Here is a 15,852-nt window from a genome sequence, read left to right as displayed (position 1 = left end):
TTATTCACATGTGAATAATATAAATACAGTCTATTATACAGCATTATTCACATGTAAATAATATAAATACAGTCTATTACACAGCATTATTCACATGTGAATAATATAAATATTCTATTATACAGCATTATTCACATGTGAATAATATAAATACAGTCTATTATACATTCAAGTACAGTCAAAAAAGAAAATTTGCATTATACAGTCAGATGGCTGTCGGTATGAAGGACCCAGTTAACCCAGTCCTTTTCAAATAGTACGATACCAGGGGGCGTGTGTGACCTTTTTTGCCTTACTAGAATATGAAGAAGCCTATGAGGCGCCTGGCTTCATTGTGACTATGGTGGGAGACGAGGAAAGGCCGGCGTGTTGTTTTCTTTCATGTTAATAAGGATACAATGTCATGCAGAGGTGTACTTATAACAATTTTATAGACAAATGATACTATTTCTGGTCGTGGGGAGGGTGCAAAACAGAAAATTGAGAAACACTGAAATAACCTAAGAAAAGTAGTTTATGTAACTTCGCTAAGATTGTATATTATATTTGGTATGACCCCTTCCTTGTATTCCCTGCACATCCAACCAACTTTTCGTCTTGTCCATCTTCTGTCCAGGATGCGCTATTCTTCTTGAAGGACTTTTTCAGCAACCTAGCCTACTCTGTTCATCCCTACCTGCCTCTGGACCCTGCAGCTGAAGGTCAAGTGCAGCCACTGAGCCTGTTTACAGTAACCAGGGTCTTCATACTGCTGCGTGTCATTTGTCCATTCAGTGAAAGCAGACTTCTCCCAGAAGGCTTCAGAAGAGACCGAGTCAGCTGGCGGTCTCGGCCTCGACCTCATGGCGTCAGTAGAAACCACTCACAGTGAGCAGAGCTCGTCCTCAGCTGGCTCCGCCTCCTCTTCCGAGCAGCCAATCTACTTCCGGTATTAACGAAGCGGCAGTCTCTCGTGATACGTCATGCATGACTCTTCTCTTTGACAAATAGCTCATCCGTGTCTTTCCTTAGCGAGTTTCGGTTCATCTCTGAAGTGCCTATCTGGCTGGACTACCAAGGCAAACACGTGGTCATTGATCAGGTGAGCCAGTAGTGGTGTGCTTACGGTAATCATTGGTGTTCACAAACGTCTGCTTTCACTCCAGGGAACTTTTGCAGGGATTCTGATTGGCCTGGCCCAGTTGAATTGTTCTGAGCTGAAGCTGAAGAGTCTGTGCTGTCGACACGGGTAGAAACACTCACTTTGCTTAGTTTTGCAGCCCGGGTGGTAATTCTCTAAGTGCTTCCTCTGCTTGCCCAGCCTGCTCGGTGTTGACAAAGTGATCCAATACGCCGTCACCGAGTGGCTGACTGACATCAGGAAGAATCAGCTGCCGGGCATCCTGGGAGGGGTTGGCCCCATGCACTCCGTGGTCCAGCTCTGTGAGTGCACATTGTTGGCCTTTATCGCTCACGTTTTAGGTCACCGTGGCTCATTCTTTGTTGTTCTCGCCAGTCCACGGGGTGAGGGATCTTTTCTGGTTGCCCATCGAGCAGTACAGGAAAGATGGGCGCATTATCCGAGGCCTCCAGCGGGGGGCGGCATCCTTTGGCACCTCAACAGCATCAGCGGCACTGGAGCTTAGTAACAGGCTGGTGCAGGCAATTCAGGTATTTCACAAAATACAGTAGATACTAGGGTTGTGAATCTTTGGGTGTCCCACGATTCGATTCAATATCGATTCTTGGGGTCACGATTCGATTCAAAATCAATTTTTTTTTAAAATTCAACACGATTCTCGATTCAAAAACTATTTTTTCCCGATTCAAAAGGATTCTCTATTCATTCAATACATAGATTTCAGCAGGATATACCCCAGTCTGCTGACATGCAAGCAGAGTAGTAGATTTTTGTAAAAAGCTTTTATAATTGTAAAGAACAATGTTTTATCAACTGATTGCAATAATGTAAATTTGTTTTACCTATTAAATGAACCAAAAATATGACTTATTTTATCTTTGTGAAAATATTGGACACAGTGTGTTGTCAAGCTTATGAGATGCGATGGATGCAAGTGTAAGCCACTCTGACACTATTGTTCATTTTTTAAATTTTTTATAAATGTCTAATGATAATGTCAATGAGGGATTTTTAATCGCTGCTATGTTGAAATTGTAACTAATATTGATACTGTTGTTGATTATATTTATTTTTGTTTCACTACTTTTGGTTTGTTCTGTGTCGTGTTTGTGTCTCCTCTTAATTGCTCTGTTTATTGCAGTTCTGAGTGTTGCTGGGTCGGGTTTGGTTTTGGAATTGAATTGCATTGTTATGGTATTGCTGTGTATTGTTTTGTTGGATTGATTAATTAAAAAAAATATATAATATTTTTTTTAAATAAATAAAATAAAAAAATCGATTTTTAAAAAAATGAGAATCGATTCTGAATCGCACAACATGAGAATCGCAATTCGAATCGATTTTTTCCCACAACCCTAGTGGATGCACACCTTTTTTTTTTATTTGCACATTTTATGTTTCCGCCCCACAGTAAACGCATCTTATTCATCATAAGTCAGCAATAATAAACAATGTTAAACAATTGTAACATGATCATACAGCATACACACATACTGTAATGATTAGTGCTAACAAAAGCGTAACCAGTAGGTGGCAGTATAACATCAAATCTGATATCCATACAGTGCATGTTAAGACAAGCACAGAGGAAGAAGAAGTGTTTTTGTAATTAATTTAGAATAGAATACATCAGTGTTGGTTTGGATAAAGCCAATGACTGTATCTGTGCTTCCTGTCGATTGGCTGCCAATGCTTCATAATCATTGTCATCATCATAAGGTACAGCAAAAATTATCATCACTTTTTAGTGGGGGAGTACCTATACCAGACTTGGGCAAAATAGGGCCAATTTAGATTTTCAATCCGGCCCGCCGGACGTTCTAGATCATTTTTTTTTAGACCTTTAACATCAAAACTGTAGTCACCGTTATAATGTGCAGGGCTGTTTTTTAAATGACCGTCAGTATTGAACTATACAAAGTATTTCAATGGGTGAAATCTGCACTTTTGAGTGTTATAGTAGTTAATACGGTAGTCTACGTCACAGCAGCTCAGACCAGGAACAAAGCAGAGTGGGCGGGGTTTGCTTTCACAGCAGCCAGCCTGAAAACGTGTGTGTCAGGAACAGATGCGGAAGCACATTTTTACACAAAGTTATGCATAAAAGTGATATTATATCATATTGTATGTGTTTTTTACACTTTGCATTCATATTTTGCTGTTTGTTACATTCTTGTTGTGTTTTGCTTGATTGTAAAAGATACACAACTATAGAGGAGCTGGTCTGAGAAGTAAAATATCTTCATATGTTGTTAACATTCAGTGTTTTATTGTTGATAGTTAATATTGTAAATCCCACTTTCTTTATTTTCATGTACATTTTGGGTGTCCCATTCAGTAAAAAACTGTAAGATTCCATTCCGTTTTTTGAGGTGGTCTGTCATAACTGTTTTTGGAATTCTATCAGACATTGTGACTTTTGGTATTAGTTACCGGTGCTTAGATATTATTACTTTGAACTGTTTTATATTTTAATTTTTTTTATCCTGTAAAGCGTCTTTGAGTACTCTAAAAAGCGCTATACCAAATAAAATGTATTATTATTATTATTATTATTAGTGTTCCTGAAAAAAAGGGACCCAAACACACATACTGTACAGAAGATTTTTACAGCTAAACGTGTATATATCATTTATACACACATACACATTGGCCCCTCCAGACACATTTTTTTTCTCTCAATGTGGCCCCCCCGAGTCAAAATGTTTGCCGAGTTCTGACCAGTTCTTTTTTCTTTAAATGCTTGTAACCAGTGTGAGAGACAGGTAGGGTTAGAAGCAGCGCTGTTCAACTGGAGGCACTAGGAATGACACCATACCTTGTTCAGTTCAAAACTTGGGAGACTAACACATTTGTAGCACATTTCTAAAACCACTAGAGTGCTCCTGTCGCACAGAGGAATGTATAAGTGTAAACACATTGACAGATCCATGCATTGACATTTTAACCTTGCTCGCAGACATACAACACTGGGATGCAAACGTGGGATTTACATAACTGAGGCGTTCCTGGGGGAAATTCAGCACCACAGTTCACTCACAATATACACTTAGGTATTTTTTACATGTGAATAATATAAATACAGTCTATTATACAGCATTATTCACATGTGAATAATATAAATACAGTCTATTATACAGCATTGTTCACATGTGAATAATATAAATACAGTCTATTATACAGCATTATTCACATGTGAATAATATAAATGCAGTCAATTATACAGCATTATTCACATGTGAATAATATAAATACAGTCTATTATACAGCATTATTCACATGTGAATAATATAAATACAGTCTATTATACACCATTATTCACATGTGAATAACATAAATACAGTCTATTATACAGCATTATTCACATGTGAATAACTAAAATACAGTCTATTATACAGCATTATTCACATGTGAATAACATAAATACAGTCTATTATACAGCATTATTCACATGTGAATAATATAAATAGTCTATTATACAGCATTATTCACATGTAAATAATATAAATACAGTTTATTATACAGCATTATTCACATGTGAATAATATAAATACAGTCTATTATACAGCATTATTCACATGTGAATAATATAAATACAGTCTATTATACAGCATTATTCACATGTGAATAATATAAATACAGTCTATTATACAGCATTATTCACATGTGAATAATATAAATACAGTCTATTATACAGCATTATTCACATGTGAATAACATAAATACAGTCTATTATACAGCATTATTCACATGTGAATAACATAAATACAGTCTGTTATACAGCATTATTCACATGTGAATAACATAAATACAGTCTATTATACAGCATTATTCACATGTGAATAATATAAATAGTCTATTATACAGCATTATTCACATGTGAATAATATAAATACAGTTTATTATACAGCATTATTCACATGTGAATAATATAAATACAGTCTATTATACAGCATTGTTCACATGTGAATAATATAAATACAGTCTATTATACAGCATTATTCACATGTGAATAACATAAATACAGTCTATTATACAGCATTATTCACATGTGAATAATATAAATACAGTCTATTATACAGCATTATTCACATGTGAATAACATAAATACAGTCTGTTATACAGCATTATTCACATGTGAATAACATAAATACAGTCTATTATACAGCATTATTCACATGTGAATAATATAAATACAGTCTATTATACAGCAACACCCCTTAAGTCCTCTCCTTTTTGGTAGTTTCATTCTTTTTTCGTAATGTGATTTATGTAACTACGGTGTTGCTGTAGCTTGTTTACTTCAGATGCAGTCAGTAGTCATTTATTCAACTTCTTTAGTAATACTAGTAGTATTCAAGGTTCCATTTTAGGTCCTCTCTCTCGCATCATTTGTTTTTTTCAACTCGTGGCCCTCGTGTTCAGTTCAGAAATCTCTTGGGAGACTCACATTTTTGCAGCAGATTCTTAAAACACTGCTGTCATAGAATTGATCTTTGACGAGCTTTTTTGCAAAAGGTTCTTAAAACACAGCCGAGCGCTCCTGGAATTCTGACAAAATAAATAGACCAAACTCAAATGTCTACTGTAGAGGACGCTGGTTCTCCGGAACATACTAAATAAGAATAATAGTGAAGAAGTCCGGCCTCAAAACTATTTAGTTGAGAGGGTCTAAATAGACATTTTTAGGGCTTTCTATGTGTGCGTTCATTTTTAGCTTTGGTTCAGTGTTTGCTGGGGGTCTTGGAATGTAACTCCAGCTTGCATGACACCATGAAATAGCCTGTTTATTGCTAGGCTGGGATGTGTAGTCCCAGTCACTGAACGCATGTTTCCAATCCAACTTCAATTAATAAAGTCGCCTCCTTTGAAGTTTGCCGCTGTGCTCCGTTTGCAGGCCACAGCCGAGACGGTATACGACATCCTGTCTCCGACACCCCCGCTTCATCGTTTTGCCATCACCGAGGGCCGGGCCCCTTCCAGTCGGCCCCGAAGAGCCGCCCAGCCCGCCGACCTTCGAGAGGGTGTGGCCAAGGCATACGACACCGTCAGAGAGGTCAGTCCGCTAATGTGCTTTCTTTAGATCTTGCTAATATGTTGGATAGTTGAACCTCATTCATTACGGTTGAAAAGATTTGGAAGACATGACAAGACAGATATCCTCAAAGCTTTATATTTATGAGACAAAGTCAATGACTTATGGACAATTAGCCGCTAATGCAAATATGTGTGGAAAGGTGTGTACAGAATGTTGTGGTGGTTCATCTAAACACCCTAATGCTACAGTCAGAGAGTAATGGGGATAAACCAGACCTGGGCAAATTAAGGCCTGGGTTTTGTTAAGCCTTTCAATCTGCCCCGCCGGACATTCCCAAATGATTTTTTTAGATGTTTAAGATGTAAAGTGTAGCTGCCATTATGATGTGCACTCATGTTTTCTAATGACTAAGTCGTCAACTATACTAAGTCTTTCAATGCTTGGAATCTGCATGATATATTGTACTAGTTACTATGGTCATCTAATTAGTTACTCAATTAATCTAATTAGTTACTATGGTCATCTAATTAGTTACTATGGTCATCTAATTAGCTACTATGGTCATCTAATTAGTTACTATGGTCATCTAATTAGCTACTATGGTCATCTAATTAGCTACTAGGGTCATCTAATTAGCTACTATCAGTGTTTCCCACACATTAATTTATTTGTGGCGGCCCGCCACGAAAGAATTACGTATATATATATATATATTTTATTTATTTATTTATTTATTTTTTAATTTTTTATTTTGTTTGTCCTGTCCAGCTTCTCAGGCAAATCATATAGATGATGTAGATGCCCATATAGGCTGTTCAGATTTACTTTACAAAAGAGAAGTGTAGGATACTTCTCTTGTTGCCTTATTTGTATTTGACCACTACTGTTTTCTGTTTATTTGTTACTGACTGTGGCAGGACACCTCTGCCTCTGTTTCACTTTATGTTGCTGGTAAATAATATGGTTTGTAGTAGTAGGCTAAAGTTAAATTATTTAGTATGCACTAATTAAAGGGGCAGAGCTTTAAGAGACATTTTAGCTTTTATATTTTATAAGATATATTTTTTGTAAGAACCACAATTAATAAATATATTTCAGTGAATAACTTATTGTTCAAATCTGTATATAAATATGTACATAAAGTGTTGTAATTATATTGTAAAATGGATGGATGGATGGACGTTTAAAACAAAACTGTTATTGTTAATTAGTAAGTATACATTTTTTGAGCCTTTTTAGAGAAAATCATATCATTGTAGTAAATTATGAAAATTACTCGATGATGTCATGGTGACCACGCCCATGGCCACGCCCCCACCGCCACAGGTATCTTGGCAGTTTATGGGAAACACTGACTATGGTAATCTAAGTAGTTACTATGGTCATCTAATTAGTTACTATGGTCATCTAATTAGCTACTACGGTAATCTAATTAGTTACTATGGTCATCTAATTAGTTACTATGGTCATCTAATTAGCTACTACGGTCATCTAATTAGCTACTACGGTAATCTAATTAGTTACTATGGTCATATAAGTCACAGCAGCTCAGACGAGGCACCAAGCAGTGTGGGTGGGGAGCGTTTCCACAGGGTGTTTCCAGAGCCTGAAATGTGGGTGTCAGGGACAGACGCGGAAGGAGATTTTTACAACACAGTTGTAAAGCTTAGTGATGTATCACATATATCAGATTGTAGGAGGCTTTATTTTTAACCCTTCGTGTTCATATTTCACAGTTTGTTGCATTTTTGTTGCAATTGGCTTGATTGTAAAATACATGGAAGGAGAGGGGGTGTGACGTTCATATGTTAATATTCAGTGTTTTATCCTTTATAGTTAATATTGTAAATCCCACATTCTTTATTTTCATGTACTTTCTGGGTGTCTCATTCAGTAAAAAAAAATTAAAATTCCATTCTGTTTTTTAAGGCCCTCAGTCATAACGTTTTTAGCATTCAATCAAACATTATTGTGAGGTTTTGTGTTAGTGTTCCTAAAAATAGATATACCGGCCCCCAGACACATTTTTTTCTCTGAAAATGGCCCCTCGAGTCAAAATAATTGCCCAGGCCTGGGATAAACTCTGAGGTTTATTAACAACGCCGCCATGTTGTCAGAAAAAAGAATAGCACAGTAAACACAGTGCGTGTTCTGTCAAATGTTTGATTGATTGATTGCAACTTGTATTAGTAGATTGCACAGTTCTGTACATATTCCGTACAATTCACCACTAAATGGTAACACCCGAATAAGTTTTTCAACTTGTTTAAGTCGGGATCCACGTTAATCAATTCATGTTCACCCTTTTGTGTGCAGCGGTTCAGGGATAGAGATGCCCGACCCCGGGTTTCCGCTGGATGCGTAACGGCAGCGAAACTAAGCCGCCACTGAGGCAGACTTTTCCCGTTTTCATTCAAGTCTTTGTGTCGGTACACAGCGTTCATATTTTTTCCAGTTACGCAACATAAATTTCGGTAAATAAACACAAACACTAAATAAACTATGTGGTTTCCTTTCAAAAGCAAAATAGTCGGTCTTCAAGGCGGATGGTATTTTACACTTACAAACGTCCTAATGGGCGGGGGAAGGGACATGAAGTCAACTTTCAAAGGTTTTTAGATGTCATTTCACCTTGTTGACACAAATGGATGAGGACATGCTGATCCCGGAGGTCCAAAATTTAAGAAGCATATACATGGTGTCAAATACCAGCTGATACAGTGGAAGCAGAGGAGTGGTTCGTAGGTCCATCCATCCATCTTCAGCCGCTTATCCGGAATTGGGTCAGCTCCAGCAGAGACCCCCAGACTTCCCTCTCCAGAGCAACATTAGCAACTTCCTCCTGGGGAATCCCGAAGCGTTCCCAGGCCAGAGAGGAGATGTAATCCCCCCATCTGCTCCTTGGCCTGCCGCGGGGTCTCCTCCCAGTGGGACGTGCAATAAGGACCTCCTTAGGGAGACGCTGGTGAGGCATCCGCACGAGATGCCCGAACCACCTAAGCTGGCTCCTTTCCAAGCGAAGGAGCAGCGGCTCTACTCCGAGTCTCTCTCGGGTGACTGAACTTCTCACCCTATCTCTAAGGGAGATGCCAGCCACCCTTCTGAGGAAACTCATTTCGGCCGCTTGTATCCGCGATCTTATTCTTTCATTCATGACCCACACTTCATGACTATAGGTGAGAGTAGGAATGTAGATAGCTCGGTAGACCGAGAGCTTTGCCTTCTCGTTTCGTCACAACAGTGCGGCAGAGAGACTGCAATACTGCCCCAGCTGCTCCGATTCTCCGGCTGATTTCCTTCTCCATCTCTCCCTCACTCGTGAACAAGATACTTAAACTCCTCCACCTGGGACAGAGTCTCGTCCTCTACCTGGACTGTACAAACCATCGGTTTCCTGCTGAGAACCATGGCCTCAGATTTTCATCCCAGCCGCTGAACACTCGGCTGCGAACCGATCCAGTGAGAGCTGAAGGGGACGAACCGAAGGTGCCATCAGGACCACATCATCTGCAAACAGCAGTGACGCAACCTTTAGCCCCCCGAGACGTACACCCTCTCTCCGCCATGGCCATGACTCTGCCTAGAAATCCTGTCCATGACAATCACAAACAGGATAGGTGACAGAGCGCAGCCCTGGCGGAGACCAACCCCCACTGGAAACGGATCCGACTTACATCCAAGCACCCGGACACAACTCTCGCTTTGGTTGTACAGAGATTGGATGGCCCTCAGCAGGGTTCCCCTCACTCCGTACTCCCTCAGCACCTCCCACAAGATCTCCCGTGGGACCCGGTCATACGCCTTCTCCAAATCTACAAAGCACATGTAGACTGGATAGGCATACTCCCAGGCCTTCTCCAGGATTCCCGCAAGAGTAAAGAGCCGGTCAGTTGTTCCACGACCAGGACGGAATCCACATTGCTCCTCTTGAATCTGAGGCTCAACTATCGGCCGGACCCTCCTTTCCAGTACCTTTCCCAGGGAGGCTGAGTAGTGTGATACCCCTGTAATTAGCACACACCCTCTGGTCCCCCTTTTTGAATAGGGAAACCACCACCCCAGTCTGCCACTCCCTCGGCACTGTCCCAGACTTCCACGCAATGTTGAAAAGGCGTATCAACCAAGAGAGCCCTTCAACACCCAGAGCCTGAGTGTTGAGGTGTTGGTTCGTAGGTATTAAATGAAAATAGAATGTATGGAGGTGGGGGGTGCAGTGTTTCCCATAAACTGCCAAGATACTTGTGGCGGTGGGGGCGTGGCTATGGGCGTGGTCACCATGACATCATCGAGTAATTTGCATAATTTACTACAATGATTTGATTTTCTCTAAAAAGGCTCAAAAAATGTATACTTACTAATTAATAATAACAGTTTTGTTTTAAACGTCCATCCATCCATTTTACAATATAATTACAACACTTTATGTACATATTTATATACAGATTTGAACAATAAGTTATTCACTGAAATATATTTATTAATTGTGGTTCTTACAAAAAATATATCTTATAAAATATAAAAGCTAAAATGTCTCAAAGCTCTGCCCCTTTAATTAGTGCATACTAAATAATTTAACTTTAGCCTACTACTACAACCATATTATTTACCAGCAACATAAAGTGAAACAGAGGCGGAGGTGTCCTGCCACAGTCAGTAACAAATAAACAGAAAACAGTAGTGGTGGTAGATAGACACAGAGCTTCATCAAACATCTGATCCACTGAACAAAGAGCTCCAAAAACCTTGAACTTTAGACTGCCATCAGTTTTACTCCCTACACTTAACCATGTGTTTCCTACTGCCTGCAGACTTTGCACCCTTTGTTATATACACATGTTGTGTTTCTAATATAAATACATTTAATAAAGTCAAATACAAATAAGGCAACAAGAGAAGGGGGTGTATGTACAACGCTCCCTCCCCAGGGATGATGTTACTGTTGTGTTGTTGCTCGCTGCCTAAAAATATAAAATGGTCGCTCTGCAAGGCAGAACTGTCGTCTTTATTTTGTCTGCCGTTTACTACAACCCCCTCATCACAAGATTATGCACGGATTCGCCAGATCTCTTAAATTCTGCACTATTTCGCTGCCCGACTGAGCCGCACCAGATGTACGGTGGGGATGGCCGGGCGGCAGATGTTCCGTGGCGGCTATGTTTCGCTGCCGTTACGCATCCAGTGGAAATCCGGGGTTAGCTTACACAAAAACATTCCCTTTTTTTTTTTTATGTACCTGTTTTACTCTGTTTGCTGTGCTGCATATGGTGTTGCACCATTATTCTGCATACCGCATATGGTGTTGTTGCTATTGGAACCTCAATTTCCCTGAGAGCGACACACAACCATGTGTGTTCTTCTTCTTGTATCAATGTCTGCTGTTTGTCCTGCGCAGGGAGTGATTGACACAGCTCAGACCCTCTGCGACGTGGCGTCCCGCGGCCACGAGCAGAAGGGTCTCCCCGGCGCCGTGGGCGGCGTCCTGCGGCAGATCCCGCCCACCGTGGTCCGGCCCTTGATCGTGGCCTCGGAAGCCACCTCCAATCTGCTCGGCGGCATGCGCAACCAGATCAAACCGGACGCACGGAAGGAGGACTTCCTCAAGTGGCGAACGGAGGACTGCCAAGAATGAGGACTTTTTATGTGAGCGTGTGCCAGAATGCAAGGTTCAAATGTGTTGTTTTTTTCAACTTTAGCAAACAATGACTAACACCTACTGCATTTACTGATGGCCAGTGTTATGTATGTAGGTTCTTGATTCATGTATGCAGCAGCAGAAACTCTGTGAGTTTCCCCCCCTCAGTATTACGCAGATTTTTCTCACTGTTGGTTTAGCATGCAAACATATCTCCGTCATGATTGCCTGGCCATTTTTTATTTTTTATTTTTTTTTACAAGCCATTTTGTTTTCTTCTTCAGTGGCATTTCAGGCACACCATCACCCAGTTTCAAGGTGCACAGGGAAGTGGACTTTTTAATCAAAAGTGAAGAAAACATGAGATTCCCTGTCACTCGTCACTTCCGTCTTGTTTTGTTTGGAGTTCATGTGTGCCATACGGCGAGCACAGTGCTTTTTTACAAACCCCGTTTCCATATGAGTTGGGAAATTGTGTTAGATGTAAATATAAACGGAATACAATGATTTGCAAATCCTTTTCAACCCATATTCAATCGAATGCACTACAAAGACAAGATATTTGATGTACAGCTTAAGTTGTTCAACAGTCCGGGGGTCTCCATTGTGCTATTTTAGGCTTCATAATGCGCCACACATTTTCAATGGGAGACAGGTCTGGACTACAGGCAGGCCAGTCTAGTACCCGCACTCTTTTACTATGAAGCCACGTTGATGTAACACGTGGCTTGGCATTGTCTTGCTGAAATAAGCAGGGGCGTCCATGGTAACGTTGCTTGGATGGCAACATATGTTGCTCCAAAACCTGTATGTACCTTTCAGCATTAATGGCGCCTTCACAGATGTGTAAGTTACCCATGTCTTGGGCACTAATACACCCCCATACCATCACACATGCTGGCTTTTACACTTTGCGCCTATAACAATCCGGATGGTTCTTTTCCTCTTTGGGCCGGAGGACACGACGTCCACAGTTTCCAAAAACAATTTGAAATGTGGACTTGTCAGACCACAGAACACTTTTCCACTTTGCATCAGTCCATCTTAGATGAGCTCAGGCCCAGCGAAGCCGACGGCGTTTCTGGGTGTTGTTGATAAACGGTTTTCGCCTTGCATAGGAGAGTTTCAACTTGCACTTACAGATGTAGCGACCAACTGTAGTTACTGACAGTGGGTTTCTGAAGTGTTCCTGAGCCCATGTGGTGATATCCTTTACACACTGATGTCGCTTGTTGATGCAGTACAGCCTGAGGGATGGAAGGTCACGGGCTTAGCTGCTTACGTGCAGTGATTTCTCCAGATTCTCTGAACCCTTTGATGATATTACGGAGCGTAGATGGTGAAATCCCTAAATTCCTTGCAATAGCTGGTTGAGAAAGGTTTTTCTTAAACTGTTCAACAATTTGCTCAGGCATTTGTTGACAAAGTGGTGACCCTCGCCCCATCCTTGTTTGTGAATGACTGAGCATTTCATGGAATCTACTTTTATACCCAATCATGGCACCCACCTGTTCCCAATTTGCCTGCTCACCTGTGGGATGTTCCAAATAAGTGTTTGATGAGCATTCCTCAACTTTATCAGTATTTATTGCCACCTTTCCCAACTTCTTTGTCACATGTTGCTGGCATCAAATTCTAAAGTTAATGATTATTTGCACACAAAAAAAAGTTTATCAGTTTGAACATCAAATATGTTGTCTTTGTAGCATATTCAACTGAATATGGGTTGAAAATGATTTGCAAATCATTGTATTCCGTTTATATTTACATCTAACACAATTTCCCAACTCATATGGAAACGGGGTTTGTACTTTTGTTTTGACCGTAGTAGCGTTTGTTGCCTTTCTTCTTAATTCTGCAGTCATCTCTAATTTGCTTGACTGAATAGAGACACTTCAAGACTCTTAATCGTGTTCATAAAATCATGCCAGACTTAAATTGTCTCTCCCCTGCACATCTGTGATTTCTGCAAATGTTCCTAGTCTGTCATCTATTAAGGGTTAAGAACTCTTCTTTATCGCCCCTTTCTTTACTTGCCTTCCTGCATTTGTATTCACTTTTATTGACTTTTTTTAAATTGACATTGTACGTTTATATTTGTTTTCAAGCTAAGAGTTGGTGGGATGTGAATGTAGTGACCATCGGAGGGTGAGGTGGTTATACAAAAAAAAAAAAAAAAGGTTTTACATTTTTATCTCCACTTTGTTTAATAAATGTGAGGTTATCTGTGTGTTAGAGAGAAGGTGTGCGCGCCTGATGCATGTCTGTGAGGGTGAAAGGTCGATGCCTGTAATTAGTATTTACGATATCATGAAACGTGTGAATGACCTGTATATTACAAAACAATGAATATATGAAAATTAAAAAAAACTTAGTTAAAACTACTGCGTGCTTTGATTGTGTTTATATCATAGTACTTTTATATATGGTTACAAATTAAATACATTCAAATATAGACTCGTCACGTCATCTGATCACTCAAATTGATTTCCCAATTAGATTGTGAAGGATAAACATCCATCCATCCATTTTTTACCGCTTGTCCCATTCGGGGTAGGCGGGGGGGGGGGGGGTGCATTCAGCTGCATTCAGGCGGAAGGCGGTGTACACCCTGGACAAGTCGCCATCTCATCGCCGGGCCTAGGATAAACATTTTGGGTCAATTAATACTTCAGATAAATCCTAACCCATTTTCTACCTCTTGTCCCGTTCGGGGGTAGCGGGGGGTGCTGGAGCCTATCTCAGCTGCATTCGGGCGGAAGGCGGGGCACACCCTGGACAAGTCGCCGCCTCATCGCAGGGTCTAGGATAAACATTTTTGGGTCAATTAATACTTCAGATATATCCATCCATTTTCTACCGTTTGTCCCTTTTTGGGGTCACGGGGTTTGCTGGAGCCTGTCTCAGCTGCATTCGGGCGGAAGGCGGGGTACACCCTGGACAAGTCGCCGCCTCATCGCAGGGCCTAGAACAGGGGTGTCAAACTCATTTTAGATCTGGGGCCACATGGAGAAAAATCTACTCCCAAGTGGGCCGGAATGGTAAAATCACGGCACGATAACTTAAAAATAAAGACAACTCCAGATTGTTTTCTTGTTTAAAAATAGAACAAGCACATTCTGAAAATGTGCAAATCATAATGTTGTTGTTTTTTTTTTTACACTTACATGTTGCGGTTAATAGTATTCTATCTTTATTTGTCGTTATTTATACTTTCTGAATAAATTATGTGATAATGTTCATCAGTCAACTCATTGGTGTTAATTTGCAATCTATGAAGATAAAAAAAATAGTATCAAAATCCAATTACAGGATGTTATTCATGTAGTTTGCTCATTTTCCTCCAATGATGTACTAACATCATGTGGTTTATTTTTTTCGTACATATGTAGCATCATCTACAAATTTACAAATAATTGCTATTGCGACATCTAGTGGTACACATTTAGAAAAGCAGTTTTTTTCATTCAAAAATTTCGGCTCATTTTTATACTTAGCAAACTCATCCCGCGGGCCGGATAAAACCTGTCCGCGGGCCTGATCCGGCCCTCGGGCCGTACGTTTGACACCCCTGGCCTAGAATAAACATTTTGGGTCAATTAATACTTCAGATATATCCATCCATTTTCCATCCATCCATCCATTTTCTACCGCTTGTCCCGTTCAGGGGTAGCGGGGGGTGCTGGAGCCTGTCTCAGCTGCATTCGGGCGGAAGGCGGTGTACACCCTGGACAAGTCGCCACCTCATCCCAGGGCCTAGATAAACATTTTTGGGTCAATTAATACTTTAGATATATCCATCCATTTTCTACCGCTTGTCCCTTTTTGGGGTCACAGGGTTTGCTGGAGCCTATCTCAGCTGCATTCGGGCGGAAGGCGGGGTGCACCCTGGACAAGTCGCCACATTTTGGGTCAATTAATACTTCAGCTATATGTCTTCATTTATTTTATATTAATATGTTGGTATTTAAGTAGTATTTTTTTAGCGTGGTATCTTTTAATACGGTATTGTACTTTATTTGTTTTAGTTTTTTGTTTTTTTTAACCGGCGGAACCAACGAA

The 15,852-nt window shown here is 40.3% G+C and overlaps 1 protein-coding gene across 2 annotated transcripts in view; it reads left to right on the top strand.

Annotated features, from left to right (window-relative positions):
- The window catches only part of atg2a (autophagy related 2A), a 75,107-nt gene extending 60,952 nt beyond the window's left edge, over positions 1–14,155 (top strand). For both annotated transcript variants that reach the window (XM_062044237.1, XM_062044236.1), the window contains exons 35-42: positions 617–701; positions 775–928; positions 1,012–1,081; positions 1,146–1,228; positions 1,301–1,422; positions 1,496–1,650; positions 6,018–6,176; positions 11,551–14,155. In XM_062044237.1, the coding sequence (XP_061900221.1) occupies positions 617–701; positions 775–928; positions 1,012–1,081; positions 1,146–1,228; positions 1,301–1,422; positions 1,496–1,650; positions 6,018–6,176; positions 11,551–11,787 (1,065 nt within the window). In that variant the 3' untranslated portion in view covers positions 11,788–14,155. The remainder of the gene's footprint in view (positions 1–616; positions 702–774; positions 929–1,011; positions 1,082–1,145; positions 1,229–1,300; positions 1,423–1,495; positions 1,651–6,017; positions 6,177–11,550) is intronic.
- Positions 14,156–15,852: the final 1,697 nt, after the last annotated feature.

Source organism: Entelurus aequoreus, linkage group LG04 (genome assembly GCF_033978785.1).
Source record: "Entelurus aequoreus isolate RoL-2023_Sb linkage group LG04, RoL_Eaeq_v1.1, whole genome shotgun sequence".
Classification (NCBI taxonomy): domain Eukaryota; kingdom Metazoa; phylum Chordata; class Actinopteri; order Syngnathiformes; family Syngnathidae; genus Entelurus; species Entelurus aequoreus.
This window is presented reverse-complemented; position numbering and strand designations above follow the sequence as displayed.